The sequence below is a fragment of the Leucoraja erinacea genome, chromosome 35, assembly GCF_028641065.1.
Source record: "Leucoraja erinacea ecotype New England chromosome 35, Leri_hhj_1, whole genome shotgun sequence".
Lineage (NCBI taxonomy): Eukaryota > Metazoa > Chordata > Chondrichthyes > Rajiformes > Rajidae > Leucoraja > Leucoraja erinaceus.
This window is the reverse complement of record NC_073411.1, coordinates 14,803,820-14,818,881: the sequence shown is the minus strand read 5'-3', so window position 1 is coordinate 14,818,881 and position 15,062 is coordinate 14,803,820. Positions and strand designations below refer to the sequence as shown.

General features: G+C 42.1%; 1 protein-coding gene across 1 annotated transcript; it reads right to left on the bottom strand.

Annotated features, from left to right (window-relative positions):
- Positions 1 to 5,126: 5,126 nt before the first annotated feature.
- On the bottom strand, positions 5,127 to 11,859 carry LOC129713413 (peptidyl-prolyl cis-trans isomerase-like). The gene is made up of 6 exons (XM_055662454.1): positions 11,693 to 11,859; positions 10,990 to 11,020; positions 9,601 to 9,689; positions 6,677 to 6,773; positions 6,200 to 6,275; positions 5,127 to 5,533 (listed from the first exon to the last, which is right to left on the bottom strand). Exons 1-6 carry the CDS (start codon positions 11,765 to 11,767, stop codon positions 5,401 to 5,403), a joined length of 501 nt encoding a protein of 166 aa, XP_055518429.1. The 5' UTR covers positions 11,768 to 11,859; the 3' UTR covers positions 5,127 to 5,400.
- Between the last annotated feature and the right edge of the window lie 3,203 nt (positions 11,860 to 15,062).

Genomic DNA, 15,062 nt, shown 5'->3' with positions numbered 1-15,062 from the left:
ATAGGCAACGTTTCGGGCCGAAACCCTTCTTAGAAGAGAACTTCTTCAAGGTGGGCATATCTTGAAGAGATAACGCAGTAGAGTATACAGAACAGGAGATGCTGGATTCTCCAGCGTCTGCAGTTCCCTCTTAAACAGAGGAATTCAGGGTCCTGCACTTGGGTCCCAATGTTGGGGAAGTCCAGAACAAGGGGCCACACACACACAATTTAAGGATAAAGGGGACATCTTTTAGGACCGAGATGAGGAAAACATTTATTTTCACACACAAAAGAGAGTGGCGAATCTCTGGAATTCTCTGCCACAGAAGGTAGTTGAGGCCACACACAGTTCATTGGCTATATTTAAGACGGAGTTAGATGTGGCCCTTGTGGCTAAAGGGATCAGGGGGTAGGGAGAGAGGCTTCTCCCCTCCACCCCCCATCGGTCTGAAGAAGGGTTTCGACCCAAAACGTCGCCTATTTCCTTCGCTCCGTAGATGCTGCTGCACCCGCTGAGTTTCTCCAGCATTTTTGTGTAGGCAGGTATAGGATACTGAGTTGGATGATCAGCCATGATCATATTGAATGGCGAATGGTGCAGGCTCGAAGGGCCGAATTGCCTACTCCTGAACCTATTTTCTATGTTTTTTCCCCTTGTGTAAGTAAGTAACTAAGTGAGTTTTATTTATATAGCACGTTTTAAGTCAACTCGCACATGACACCAAGTGCTTTACATAAAATAAATAATAAGTTTCCATCCAAACCATAGAAAAAGGTTTAAAAAAAATTAAAAAATGGACACAACACATTATGAAGTTCAACACAAACGTCCCCCCACGCGATAGAACTTTTATTTATCCCAGGAGGAAAATTGGTCAGCCAGCAGTCATAAAACACAAGATACATTAAATTAAAGTGACGAGTAGTCCAGGATTGGGGAGAGGTAGGGGTGTCAGTTTACCCCACGACAGAAGGGGCAGGAGTTGCAGTTTGATAGCCACAGGGAAGAAGGATCTCCTTTAGCATTTTGCTCCCTTATAATTCAAATAACAGGTTTGGCACTGCATCTTGTTACACGTGATAATAAATACACCAATACCATATATCTCTCAATCTATGCTTCACCCTTTGTAATTCTCACCATTGAGTGTAATTTCACCATCAGACACATCTTTGCATTCCTTTTTAGTATTCGGATCAGTTCTTATCACGAGTCCCTGGTCCGAACTTTCATCCGGGCCAACCACTCACCTCATGTACTTTCCTGTGCAATAATAGGACCCATGTTCCAGATTCCAACCACCCTATGAATTAAAACACTTCCTCATATCCCCTCTGAATCTCTTACCATAGTAATGCCATTTTCATCACCTTATCTAACTGTGCTGCCACCTTCAGGCATCTTAGCATTTGAACATTGAATTTCCTGCCATTCCTCAACACTCCCTGGAGCCCTACCACACTTTGTACCTAGAGTGGTAGGCACTGCCTGATCATCACAGGTAAGTGACTTCCCACCAATAAAGGGAGCTATAGATGCTGCCTCAAAAAGAAAGCAATTATCATGAAAGACCCACTGCACTATCCTGGCTATGCTCTCCTTTCGTAGCTACCATTGGCAAGGCCTGAAAACTGACCACCAAGTTAAGAACTGCTTCTTCTCGTTAGCCATCAGGCTCTTGAGCACGAAATGTTAATCTCAGCACCTATGATCTTCTATGGACTTTTGTTTTTGCATTATCAGTTATCTAGTATTAGTTATTAATTCATTGTATTTTTGATTATCATATATTATGCATTTTATTGCAGCCCCATAAGAATTTCATTGTTGATACATGTGACAATTAAGCACTCTGCCCGTTTCAGGATTACATTTCATCTACCAGTACCACTTCCATGCCATGTTGCCTCATGTTCCTTTCTCCATACAATCCTCGATTTTCAATTATCATTGTTTTTAATATTTCCAGCCAATATTTAGAATCTTTGCCATTTCTCTATTTCTCCTTGATATTTCCCTTGTCCCTCAATATGATACCATCTTTAACTTGGAGAAAAGGACAGATGTTTTGGATTACACCTCATCTTCAGACCCTTCACTTCTTCGGTTCATCACAGATGGTGCACCTTTTATGGTTCTGAATATCTGCATTAAGTGGGAAAGGAACTTACAGCAGAAGGGGGAGGCTTCACTCATCGTTGAAACCAAGTACCAACCACAGAGACAGGACAAAGAGGTTCTACAGTTAGTATTAGAAGATGGGACCAAATTAAGTATAATCTCCCATTAATTTCTAGGCTACATGTAAATTGATATAGACAAATAAGATTAGAAATATTAATACATAAATCAAAGACTGATGTAGGCTGATGGGCTGGGCATTGGGACCAGTACTGGGGAAATGTGAATTTGGCAATTTTAAATAACAATGTCATGTTGCAAAGATGTGGTATATCACTGGAGAAAAAGCTATTAATATGGGAAATCATGGACTTTGAAAGGATGGGATGTAGGATACATATCCAGGAATCATTTTGTAGATGAGGCTGAAAGAATGCTCTGGCAGAATGTACACAGAAACAAAACAGATGAACAGAGTGTAAATTGAAAGCGGGAGAACTATCCAAAATCACTGCCTGAGGCGGTGGTGTAAGATGGTAGTAGCATTTCATTGTTAAATGAAAATATGTAAGATTAAATCAAAAATAAAGAGGATGGTTAGTTAGTCAGAAGATTGCACAGACTATGAACACAGAACGTAATGCAAATAGTAGATGAGATGAAACAAACCAGAAATATAAAATCAGCTAGTTTTTCCTATACATGTATAAAAAAAAGAACCAAAGTGTGCATTGTACTAGGTGACTTGAAGAATTAAATGTTATTTTGACTGTCTTTGCTTATATAATGAACATTGCAGAAATAGTTCCAAATCAGGAATTTGGGCAGTTAGTCACCAGGGAAGCAGTACTAGGCAAATAGCTGTATAATAGATCCAGACACATTTCCAATCCAATGAAACCATCCCCAAATCCAGGACATTTTGGACAATAAATTTGCCTTCCTAATTATATGTTGCATTTGATCTTTTAATGATTTGTTCCGTCTGAACTGGAGGCGAGTGTATTAAAAGGAGGCAGAGAAAGCAAAAGTTGTTTTTTTACATCTTGTGTAGCTTTGTCGAGGAAGACCTGTGGGGTCTTAACCGCAGCTTTGGTTGGACAGTTTGACAGCCACATAGAACACAGCTGATGGGTGGCCAGTGGCGTTTGTGAAAGAAACCAACATTGACCCCTATATCAATCCAGTGCCAGACTTGGTATTTTCAGAAGCTTGAAAGTTGCAAGATTTATTTTAGACTTGAGATTGCTAACCAACAATCACCATGTACACTGGCAATATCCTACACTAGGAACAATTTACAAAAGCCAATTAATGTACAAAATGTAGTTGTTGAGTGTAGGAGGAAATCGGATCACCTGGAGAACCCATGTCAAACTCTGTGCAAACAACACCTGTAGCTTGGATCTAAACTGGGTTTCTGGCACTGCAAGGAGGCAACTCTACTGCTGTGCCACCTGCTGTCCCAGAAGATGACCTACTATAATCCATCACAATTGTTCCACCCTTTTACTCACACAATTGTATTCATGGTATGATTTAACTAGAAAGCACACACAGCTTTTCAGTGTCTTGGTACAAGAGTATATAGAAACATAGAAAATAGGTGCAGCAGTAGGACATTCGGCCCTTCGAGCCTGCAGCGCCATTCAATATGATCATGGCTGATCATCCAACTCAGTATCCCATCCCTGCCTTCTCTCCATACCCCCTGATCCCTTTAGCCACAAGGGCCACATCTAACTCACTCTTAAATATAGCCAATGAACTGGCCTCAACTACCTTCTGTGGGCAGAGAATTCCACAGATTCACCACTGTGTAAAAAATGATTTTCTCATCTCGGTCCTAAAAGACTTCCCTCTTATCCTTAAACTGTGACCCCTAGTTCTGGACTTCCCCAACATCGGGAATAATCTTCCTGCATCTAGCCTGTCCAACCCCTTAAGAATTTTGTAAGTTTCTACAAGACCCCCCCCCCTCAATCTTCTGAATTCTAGCATGTACAAGCCGAGTCTATCCAGTCTTTCTTCATATGAAAGTCCTGCCATCCCAGGAATCAGTCTGGTGAACCTTCTCTGTACTCCCTCTATGGCAAGAATGTCTTTCCTCAGATTGGGAGACCAAAACTGTACGCAATACTCCAGGTGTGGTCTCACCAAGACCCTGTACAACTGCAGTAGAACATCCCTGCTCTTATACTCAAATCCTTTTGCTATGAATGCGAACATACCATTTGCTTTCTTCACTGCCTGCTGCACCTGTATTCCTACTTTCAATGACTGGTGTACCATGACACCCAGGTCTCGTTGCATCTCCCCTTTTCCTAATTGGCCACCATTCAGATAATAGTCTACTTTCCTGTTTTTGCCATCAAAGTGGATAACCTCACATTGATCCACATTATACTGCATCTGCCATGCATTTGTCCACTCACCCAACCTATCCAAGTCACCTTGCAGCCTCCTAGCAGCTAACACTGCCCCCCAGCTTCGTGTCATACGCAAACTTGGAGATGTTGCATTCAATTCTCTCATCCAGATCATTAATATATATTGTAAATAGCTGGGGTCCCAGCACTGAGCCTTGTGGTCACTGCCTGCCATTCTGACAAGGACCCGTTTACTCCTACTCTTTGCTTCCTGTCTGCCAGCCAGTTCTCATTCCACATCAATACTGAACCCCCAATACCGTGTGCTTTAAGTTTGTATACTAATCTCTTATGTGGGACCTTGTCGAAAGTCTTCTGAAAGTCCACATACAACACATCCACTGGTTCTCACTTATCCACTTTACCAGTTACATCCTCGAAAAATTCTATAAGATTCGTCAGACATGATTTACCTTTCATAAATCCATGCTGACTTTGTCCAATGAATTCACCACTTTCCAAATGTGCTGCTATCCCATCTTTAATAACCGACTCCAGAATTTCCCCCACCACCGATGTTAGACTAACTGGTCTGTAATTCCCCGTTTTCTCTCTCATATAATGTTAGAATCAATTTAAACAATTAAAAGCAAGTTTGGTGAGCAAGTGTATACTTTTATTTGAATGAAGTGTTTTAGTACGAGGCTAAAATTAATGAATAGTTCCATTATACACCAGAAAGTTAAATGAAGCCAAGCACTACTACAGATCACTAAATTGATGGGTTAGACCAACCTGGTCAAAAGCCTCAGGTTGTTTGGAAATGTACAAATCACATAATTAACTTGACAATTTGAATTCTGTCATCTTTATGACAGTACCATTGGATAGAGAGACTTTCCTTGAACAGCTATTAGGAATGGTTCCGTTATGCCTCACCACAGTCCATAATACTAACAACAACATTCGTCTTTCCACTCTGAGATCCCTTTGATTCCATTATTTTCACAACATCCATGCCTTCTACGACGTTCCCAAACACAACATGCTTTCCATCCAACCTGAAAAATACAAAAGGTGGATTAATATTCTGTTGATATAACAAGACACATATTTAAAAATCTCACATTAGCTAAAGAGTGGTCATGATCTGAAATTCACCTGGAGGCAAGACTGATGTAAATAAGACAGAATTAAAATTCAAAAGGAAAAAACATCTACAAGTAAAGGGATTTAAAGCATTAGCCCCATAAAGAGTTAACACGATGTCAGCCAAATGTTTATTTTCACAAGAACTAACAGAAGTGGATTTATGCCCCAGGATAATCAGTAGCTTTCCATTTTAACATTCCTGCTGAAATACAGCACACTGTTGCAAACTATCATTGTTTACTTCCGTTTAATAGCCATTTGCACATTGTAAATAGAAATTCCATTAGATGAGCATGAGAGATGTAAAATGAGAGTTTAGTGCAAGTTGTATTTGCAACTGCTGGACTGATGTAGCCCTGGCTCATGTACAAGTCTTACAAACAGACACAGGACTGGACTAAAGTACAGGGGGTGAAACAGTTAAGTAATTCCATGATTGCACTTATCCATGTCTACGTTTGATATTTCAAAACTGGACGTCGTACACCCTGGAGCACACACCACTAAAGGACAATCAATTCACACCTCAGTCAATACACAACATAAATCCCTCTATGGCACCAGAAATAACTTACCAGGGAGTTTTTGCAGTACAGATAAAAAATTGTGATCCATTTGTATTGGGCCCAGCATTTGCCATTGACAATGTTCCTGGGAAAAACAGCACATCAAATATTTTAAAAATGCATAGGTCAGAATGAACAACATAAAACATTATTTTCTTCACACACCCCCACCCTAATAAAATAAACATTATTTAGTACCCCAGGATAAGACAACCTTTGGGTTGATCCCTGGTATTGGTATTAGACATTAGTATTCACTGGATATCCCACCTCCATTATTTTCAACCAACTCCCCATTTGGGAATCATAAGACAACATCCATTATTTTACTCCTGAACTGTATTCCAAGTAGAATTAGAAAATGTAGCCCCATTCAGGCAATTTATATGCAAATTTAAATGAATTGCAACTCAATGTGACAATAGTAGATGCCCACCCAAAAAAATCTGTTACATGAAAACCAAAACATTTAGTTTACCCACTCACCTGGAAACTCATGTTTAAGTATGAAGTTCTCATCTGGAAATTTGTTACCATAGATTGATTTGCCACCAGTGCCGTTACCTTTTGTGAAATCTCCACCCTGTAAAAAACAAGACAGCCAGACTTGTAAATCTCAAAAATGCCATTAGGAACAATTTTTCTAATTTTAAACCATGTAACATTAGATGAACCAAGGTTGAGATTAAACTAGATTCAAGCTACTTGTTCATCTGAATCCCAGTGCCAATCTTCTTGAAGAGTTGAACAGCAAATCTTAATTCCAAATCAACAGCAGCAATTGCAGAGAAGGGAAATAGCTCCCCAAAAAAAATCATAATAGTAAACAAATGAAAAGATAAGTCATAGCATAAAACAGACTTGGGTTTTCCTGTGTGGACCATGGGGGTTTTGTAGAAGAGACCTTGGAGTATAAGAACACAATCCCATGAAAGTACCACCACAGGCAGACAGGATGGCAAAGTCGGGTTTTACACGCTGGCCTTCACTCAGAGCATTCTGTATAGAATCTGGGATGTTATATTGCAGTTGTACAAGACATCGGCAAGACCACACGAGTGGTCTGTAGTTTTGGTCGCTCTGCTATTGAAAAAATCCCATGAAGCTGAACAGTGCAGAAGATGAAGAATACACAAGAATCTATGGATGCTAGAATCTGGAAGAAAATGGTACTGGATTCAGCAGTATCAAAATGGCAGATCCAAGTGCAAAAACATGGGTCAAACAAAGGCAAATGGGGCTAGTTTAGGTGAGCATCTTGATTGCAAAGGAGCGGTTAACTCAAACGGCCTGTGCGTGCACTGTATGTTTCAGTCACAAAGATTCTAAATCATTCAAACTGCCTTCATTATGGAATCTTACTCCACAGAAATTGGCCTAACTCATCTAAACCACCCAATATTCGGAGTTTGACAACTATACAACATTCAACTTCCCAAAATGGCTTCAACGCACAACTTTATGCCCCATTCCCCAAGTACTTGTTATCCTATTTAATTTCACTAATCCTTGCTTTGTCCATAACATTCCTAGCATCTTAACCAAAGCCTCAAACGTTAACCTTGTTATCACACATAGTTGAACACACAAACCATTATTTCCACATGAAGTATTAATATTTGCTTACTATTCTGAAATTTGAGCTATTCAGAAACAAGCACCAGTAGTAGCCCCAATACAATTGCACTGGATACAACAGCACACATCAGCCATGCCATCACTGCCTTCTACTCTTCAGGAAGATACACCATTTTTCAGCAAGGAATAATTCCAAGTGAATGCAGCTCCATGGCCCATCATTAACGCTCTCGTGCCTGGGAGATCTGGTCGGTCAGTGTTTTTTGCTGCAAAAACAAACTCTACAGTTCAATTTGCCAACATATCTCTGAAGTCTACTTCAACCATTCAACCCTTCAAAACCACGTCACGATCACTCTGCTGGAAACTATCTTATTTGATAACTGGAATACAATGTAATCAACGCCGACCTACAAAGTTAACTGCTTTCCAGTTTAGTTTATTGTCACCTGTACTTTTTCCATGTCAGAATACCACACAATGAAGAGTGTACATGATTACAATCCACATGCAGATATAGGATGAATGTACAGTGCAAAGTAAAGTCAAATTAAAGAACTGACCAGATCTTACTCAATGAACCAACTCATCCAAAATAAATCTAAACTCTTCAACAAATCGTCTTATTATCCCTGTCAAAAGGAAAACCTTACCATCAATGATCTCATTGTTAGATAGAGCTACAGGAGGTGAAAAGTGAGAAGGGCTAATAAACCCATCAATGAATCCATGAGAAAATTTTATTCCATATCTCAAATTTGCAAATGCTGGAGTAACAGCAGGACAGACGGCATCTCTAGAGAGAAGGAATGGATGACATTTGGGGTCAAGGTCTTTCTTCAGACTTTGCAAATAAGGTACAGGCGATTGTTAGTCATATGGTATGGGGTCACTTATTGCATTATAAAAGTGAAAAAAGGCTATGTTATTGACAAATGGGAACATTTTAGATGCAAGAGAAACAAGCAAGAAATGATAGCAGTCTTTGTGAGTATATTAAAAGCATCAAAATCACATGTTGCCCCCCTAGAAATAGTAGGAAACTACATGGCAGTAAACCAAATGTGTTGAATAAATGAGAGCTTTATTAAGGAAGTGATAAAGCCACAATTGATGGTTAGGAGACCGCAGATGAAAGAGCCAAGTCAACATGGATGCATTCATCGTACATACACAAACCACACAAGATTTTGTGAAGGTGTGGTGTCAAGGACCAAATCAGAAAAGTATTGGTCAATTTACAGTTATCCAAGAATAATGTTTTTTCCCTTAAAGAAGGCTCTTGGCTGCCACAGGGAACAAAGTTACCATGCAATTAAAGGCACAGTAAAATACCAGTCTTTAATACGATAAGTAGTACGAAAATGGGGAAGACCTGATATAACTGCATTTACTGACGTAATGCCATGTACTCTTTTGGCCCCATATGAAGCAGCCATGGATGGATACAGAAGAGGTCTGGGAGTCAATAGCATCATCTCATGAGAAATACTGGATGGTCTAGAAAAGATGGTAGGGTAGATGTTAAGACGGCTGGGCTGAAACACAAGAGGGCAACACCTATTTTTTAGATATTCATTCCATTGGAATTAATTAACCCAGACGCCACCATAGTCCAAGTCATCAAAGTTGCCACCACCTGCTCCCCAAGAGGCCAGCTTTTAGTTTATGAAATATCTCTGGATGTTTGATAAACATGCTCCAACTGTTTAAAATGCGATGAATGACATTACAGCAATTTTTTAATAAAAGATCCCAGCATACTGGAATTAGAAATATGCTTGAATTCAGTATAAGAAAAAAGTTATCAATTAGTAAAGGCTTGTACATACCTGGCACATAAAATCAGGAATTATTCGGTGGAATACTGATCCCTTAAACCCTTCACCCTTTGGCTTGGTGCAAAGTACACGGAAGTTTTCTATTTAAATAGACAAGTAACAGAATGAGCAAGCTTCTACCCTCAAGACGGAAGGGAGAGTGTACGCTGGCGCAGTTTAGCTGCCGCTGCTCTCTCTTCACATTGTGTTTTTGTTTTTTTTGTCTTTGGATCGAATTCTGTCTTTAATTTCTGTATTGGTGATGTCTTTATTATTTATTTTATTCCGATTATATGTTTTTTTACTCTTGTTAAATTCTGTAAGGTGTCCTTGAGACTTTTGAAAGGCACACATAAATAAAATGTATTATTATTATTTAAGACACACAATTGAATGACTGATTTTCCCAATTCTGGTAGCCCTTGCGGTCTCCTCCCCTTCCTAGCTCTCCCTCAGCCCTCGGGCTCCTCCTCCTTTTTCCGTCTCCCCCCCCCCCCCCCTTTTCCGTTTCCGCCCCCCCCCCCCCCCCCCCCCCCCCCCCCCCCCCACCCCACATCAGTCTGAAGCAAAGATCTTAGAGCTTTAGTCTGAAGAAGGGTTTCGGCCTGAAACGTTGCCCATTTCCTTCGCTCCATAGATGCTGCTGCACCCGCCGAGTTTCTCCAGCATTTTTGTGTACCTTCGAGTTTCTCCAGCACTTTTGTCTACCTTGAATGACATCCCAACAATGCACCCCACTTCCAGACTCAAGCTTTAGATTTAAATTTCAGACAATACTATAATGCATATTACCATGCTTTAGTTCAATCAATTCAATCTGCCCCAAACTCTACATTCAGAATAGTTTAAAAGCAATTGCCCCAAAGCTAAAAAAAGTCAATTCTCGAGTGGCCAAGTCAATCACCCAATCTGAACCCAATTGAGCATGCCTTTTATATGCTGAAGGGAAAACTGTGTGTATGTACATAAACACTGCTGTAATTGCTACTAACCACGTTAAATTTTTATATTACAAATCTCAAATTGTGCAGTGCAGAGGCAAATAAATAAATGATGGGTCCATGTCCCAAACATTTTGGAGGGCATTGTATATTGTCCCAATTTCAACAGCTAATTTATATTTTTACTCCAAGTCGTTAAAATAATAATCACATTTATAGAAAAATCCGCAAAACTCAATTTCCTACAACCCCTCAATGCAGCAGCAGCAGCAGCTCACAGCCTATGTAGGGCAATCACAATGAGAAGCAATTCCTAGCCATGCGAGCAAAATGCAGATGTCATGCACGGATAGGTTGCGGCAAACGGATTATTCGTCCGCAGTGAAGCAATTGGAGACATACTTCAGGGACACTTTTAAAGAAAAATAGAAATATATGTATATATAAATATCATCCTCACCTGCAGTCTTTGGAACTACATCGCTCCTTAGCTAATGGGTGGAAATAAAAGAAAAGTTATTAAGGCAACACAGATTTACAGCCTTGCAAGAACTGCAAAGTCGGTTAAACAACAGTACTGCGGATTTTTTAATTTATTTTTTTTAAAGCGGGTAGAGAAATTCCATCATATCTTTGGTTGCATTTATCGCTGGTTTGGTTTATTCGACAGCTGCTGCGGCATCTGCCTTCGGGCGAGTGGACATGGTGGCGGCGGGCCATTTGCACACAGACAGACCCATTTGTAAAATGGCGGGCACCTGCCTGGGCGCCCGATCACCAAACGCCATCACCATCCAGCTCCGTCTTTTATTTAAAAAAGCCCGTTTTCTTTTTCTAACGGGATTTTTTTTTCCCGCAAGTGGTTAGACCGGTGCAACAAGCCGAGGGCGTGGGGAAGGAGCGGCAGGGAACGCCGCCCGACACGTGGCCGGCCGCGGGCCTCGATCCGTCGCCGATGGGGCGCCATGAGTCCCGCTCCCGCCCGCCCGCCGGCCGATTGACGCTGGACCATTCAAACTTAGCATTGATGTCCAGACCGCGGGTACAGCAGCCTAGATCACCGGAGAACGGGGGTAAAGGGAGGGCCCGATGCCGCATGACCGCACCCCACATCCTGCGGCCATCCGGCCATTCGCAACCACCCACATCCCGGGGACAATTACCTCGAAAACGACGCGGCCCGCGGGCTGGTTATTAAACCCGATGTCGAAGAAGACGCGAGGCCGAGGATTGCCCATCTGTATTTTTTTTGTTTTCCTTGATTGAGATTTCTCCTCTGGTGGCGACCGATCAACAATTACCACGTTGTGGACCGGGTGAAGTCCGCGAGAAAGACCAGCCGCCCGCTCCGCTTATATACCGGGTGCACGTCCCGCCCCCCCGGCTTGACAGGCGGCCACCTGAACCAATCGCATCGCTAGAAGCTGATGATGGACAGACAGGTTGACCAATGATACGCGGTAGACCACGCGAGGGCGGGCTTACGGCGGCATAACGGTGCCAGCGCTCGACGTGACGCCCCATTCCCGCTGGAGGGAGAGAGGGGGGAGGGTGGATTCAAGGGTGGGCCCAGCGGCCCGCAGTAACCAGCGTCTGCTCTTTAACCAAAATTACATAAATGTGCACATTTCACGCGCCTAAAACCCTCCGTTATTCTATATCCCAATTCAAAATTAAATTTAAACAAAAAAAACAGGGACATCGTCACCGATCTGCGTACAGTGGACATTTCCTTACATTTTTATCACAAAATCGGCTGGAAATCCCTGCAAATAAATTTAAATATATTTGTATGTGTATATAATGGATAAACGTTATATATATATAATGTGCCAAAGTTGCAAATTAAAAATGCGGCTCTGTGACACGTAAAGATGAATGAATAAATAATGCTTCGTATTTATATAAAAGGATCCACTTTACAGCAAAGATCTTGTAGCGTATCTTTGCTTCACAGTGTATGTGGGGGAAAGGCAGAATAGTGACTTTAATGCATGCGGCTTTTTAAAATATATATCTTTTATTTTGTGAATGAGCTGCTTTAGTTTGTCGGAGTCACCGTCGAGGAGCGGGGCTGTGAAAAAGCGCGGCATTGCGTTACCGCGGCCGGCCGTCACTCGGCTCTGGCGGCTTCCAGAAGCTTCTCCGCCCGGCCCGGCCCGGTCCGTCATGGCCGCGATGCCGGCCTTTGTGTCCTCGCCAAGTCTTACAAACACCATTTCCCTCAGGGATTATCTCCAGTTCAACTAAATAACGGAGCTAGACAACCCCTCTCGTCAAGGTGCCTTGTGTTTTGCAACCTCGGATTCAATTCACCTCGATAGAACTGAAGAAGAAGAAGAAGCCAGATTACAAACCGACATTGTTCTAAAAATCGATGCATCTAAAGCTGTCTTTGGAAAAACAAATGTAAGGCACTTGTGCTGCAAATAACTCGAGATGGTTGCAGCAAAATCTTGCTTCAGGGTGTAAAACTTGGGATGTAACGGATCCAAAGGCTCATCATTTTAAACACGAACAAAAGAAGAACCCATTCATTCTCTCCACAGATACTGCCTGACCCGCTGACTTACTTCAGCTTTTTATGTCTATCTTCGGTTTAAATGCAGTATAATGTGGATAAATGTGAGGTTATCCACTTTGGTGGCAAAAACAGGAAAGTAGACTATTATCTAAATGGTGGCTGATTAGGAAAAGGGGAGATGCAACGAGACCTGGGTGTCATGGTACACCAGTCATTGAAAGTAGGGATAGAGATATTCCTTCAGCAGGCAGTGAAGAAGGCGAATGGTATGTTAGCATTCATAGCAAAAGGATTTGAGTATAGGAGCAGGGAGGTTCTACTGCAGTTGTACAGGGTCCCTGGTGAGACCACACCTGGAATATTGCGTACAGTTTTGGTCTCCTAATCTGAGGAAGGACATTCTTGCCATAGAGGATTTGAGTATAGGAGCAGAGAGGTTCTACTGCAGTTGTACAGGGTCTTGGTGAGACCACACCTGGAGTATTGCGTACAGTTTTGGTCTCCTAATCTGAGGAGACATTCTTGCCATAGAATTTAGAAGATTGAGGAGGGATCTTGTAGAAACTTACAGAATTCTTAAGGGGTTGGAAAGGCTAGATGCAGGAAGATTGTTCCCGATGTTAGGGAAGTCCAGAACAAGGGGTCACAGTTTAAGGATAAGGGGGAAATCTTTTTTGAGGAAAACTTTTTTTCACACAGAGAGTGGTGAATCTCTGGAATTCTCTCCCGCAGAAGGTAGTTCAGGCCAGTTCATTGGCTATATTTAAGAGGGAGTTAGATGTGGCCCTTGTGGCTAAAGGGATCCGGGGGTATGGAGAGAAGGCAGGTACAGGATACTGATTGGGGATGATCAGCAATGATCATATTGAATGGCGGTGCAGGCTCGAAGGGCCGAAATGGCCTACTCCTGCACCTATTTTCTATGTTTCTCTGTTTCTAAACCAGCATCTGCAGTTCCTTCCGACCCGATAAGAAATAAAACAGGACATGATAGAGCCTGAAAGGACACCAAGTGAGGGAGTAAGTCAGGCAGCATCTCTACCCTGGGATGCAGACCACCAGACCCTGGGGATTTATCAGCCTTCAGTCTTGGTTTCTTGGTCCTCCAAATTATTCCAAATGGAATTTAAACTGGAGGTGCAAAGATTATAGAGGAGCAGCTCCTCTATAATCTTTGCTTCAGTCCCATCAGTCTACCCAACACCATTTCCTGCCTAATGTGGATTTCCTTCAGTTCCTCCATCACCCCAGATCCTCTGGCCACTACTATATCAGGAAGATTGTTTGTGTCCTCCTTAGTGAAGATGGATCCAAAGTACCTGTTCAACTCATCTGCCATTTCCTTGTTCCCCTTAATAAATAAATTCACCTTTTTTCGTCTTCCAACTTTGGTCTTAACTAAATTTTTTCTCTTCACATACCTCAAGAAGCTTTTCCTATCCTCCTTTATATTCTTGGCTAGCTTACCTACGTACCTCATCTTTTCTCCCCGTATTGTCTTTTTAGTTATCTTCTGTTGCTCTTTAAACATTACCCAATCCTTTTGCTTCCCGCTCATCTTTGCTATGTTGTCCTCACTAGCACGAGCTACTGGAAGCAATCCAGAGATAACCACCTTAGAAGTCCTGCGTTTCAGTCTTCTTCCTAACTCTCTGAACTCACGTTGGAGAACTTCCTTCTTCTTCCCAATGTTGTTTGTGCCTACATGCACAACTACTGCCGGCTGTTCACCTTCTCTCTCTCGAGGATGGTCTGAATTTGGCTCGTGACATCCTGAACCCTGGCACCCGGGAGGCAACAGACCATCCTCGCGTCTCGTCTGCCGCCAGAGAATCTCCAGTCTGCTCCTCGGACAATGGAGTCACCCACCACTATGGCTCTGCCCGACGTTGGTCTCGCCGGTCGAATACCATCCCTAGGATTAGAACCACCAATGTGCCCGCCGCTCAGACTGGAAACATAGTCTCCCTGGACAGTTCCCAAGGGGGCGTACTTGTTTTCATTAGGCA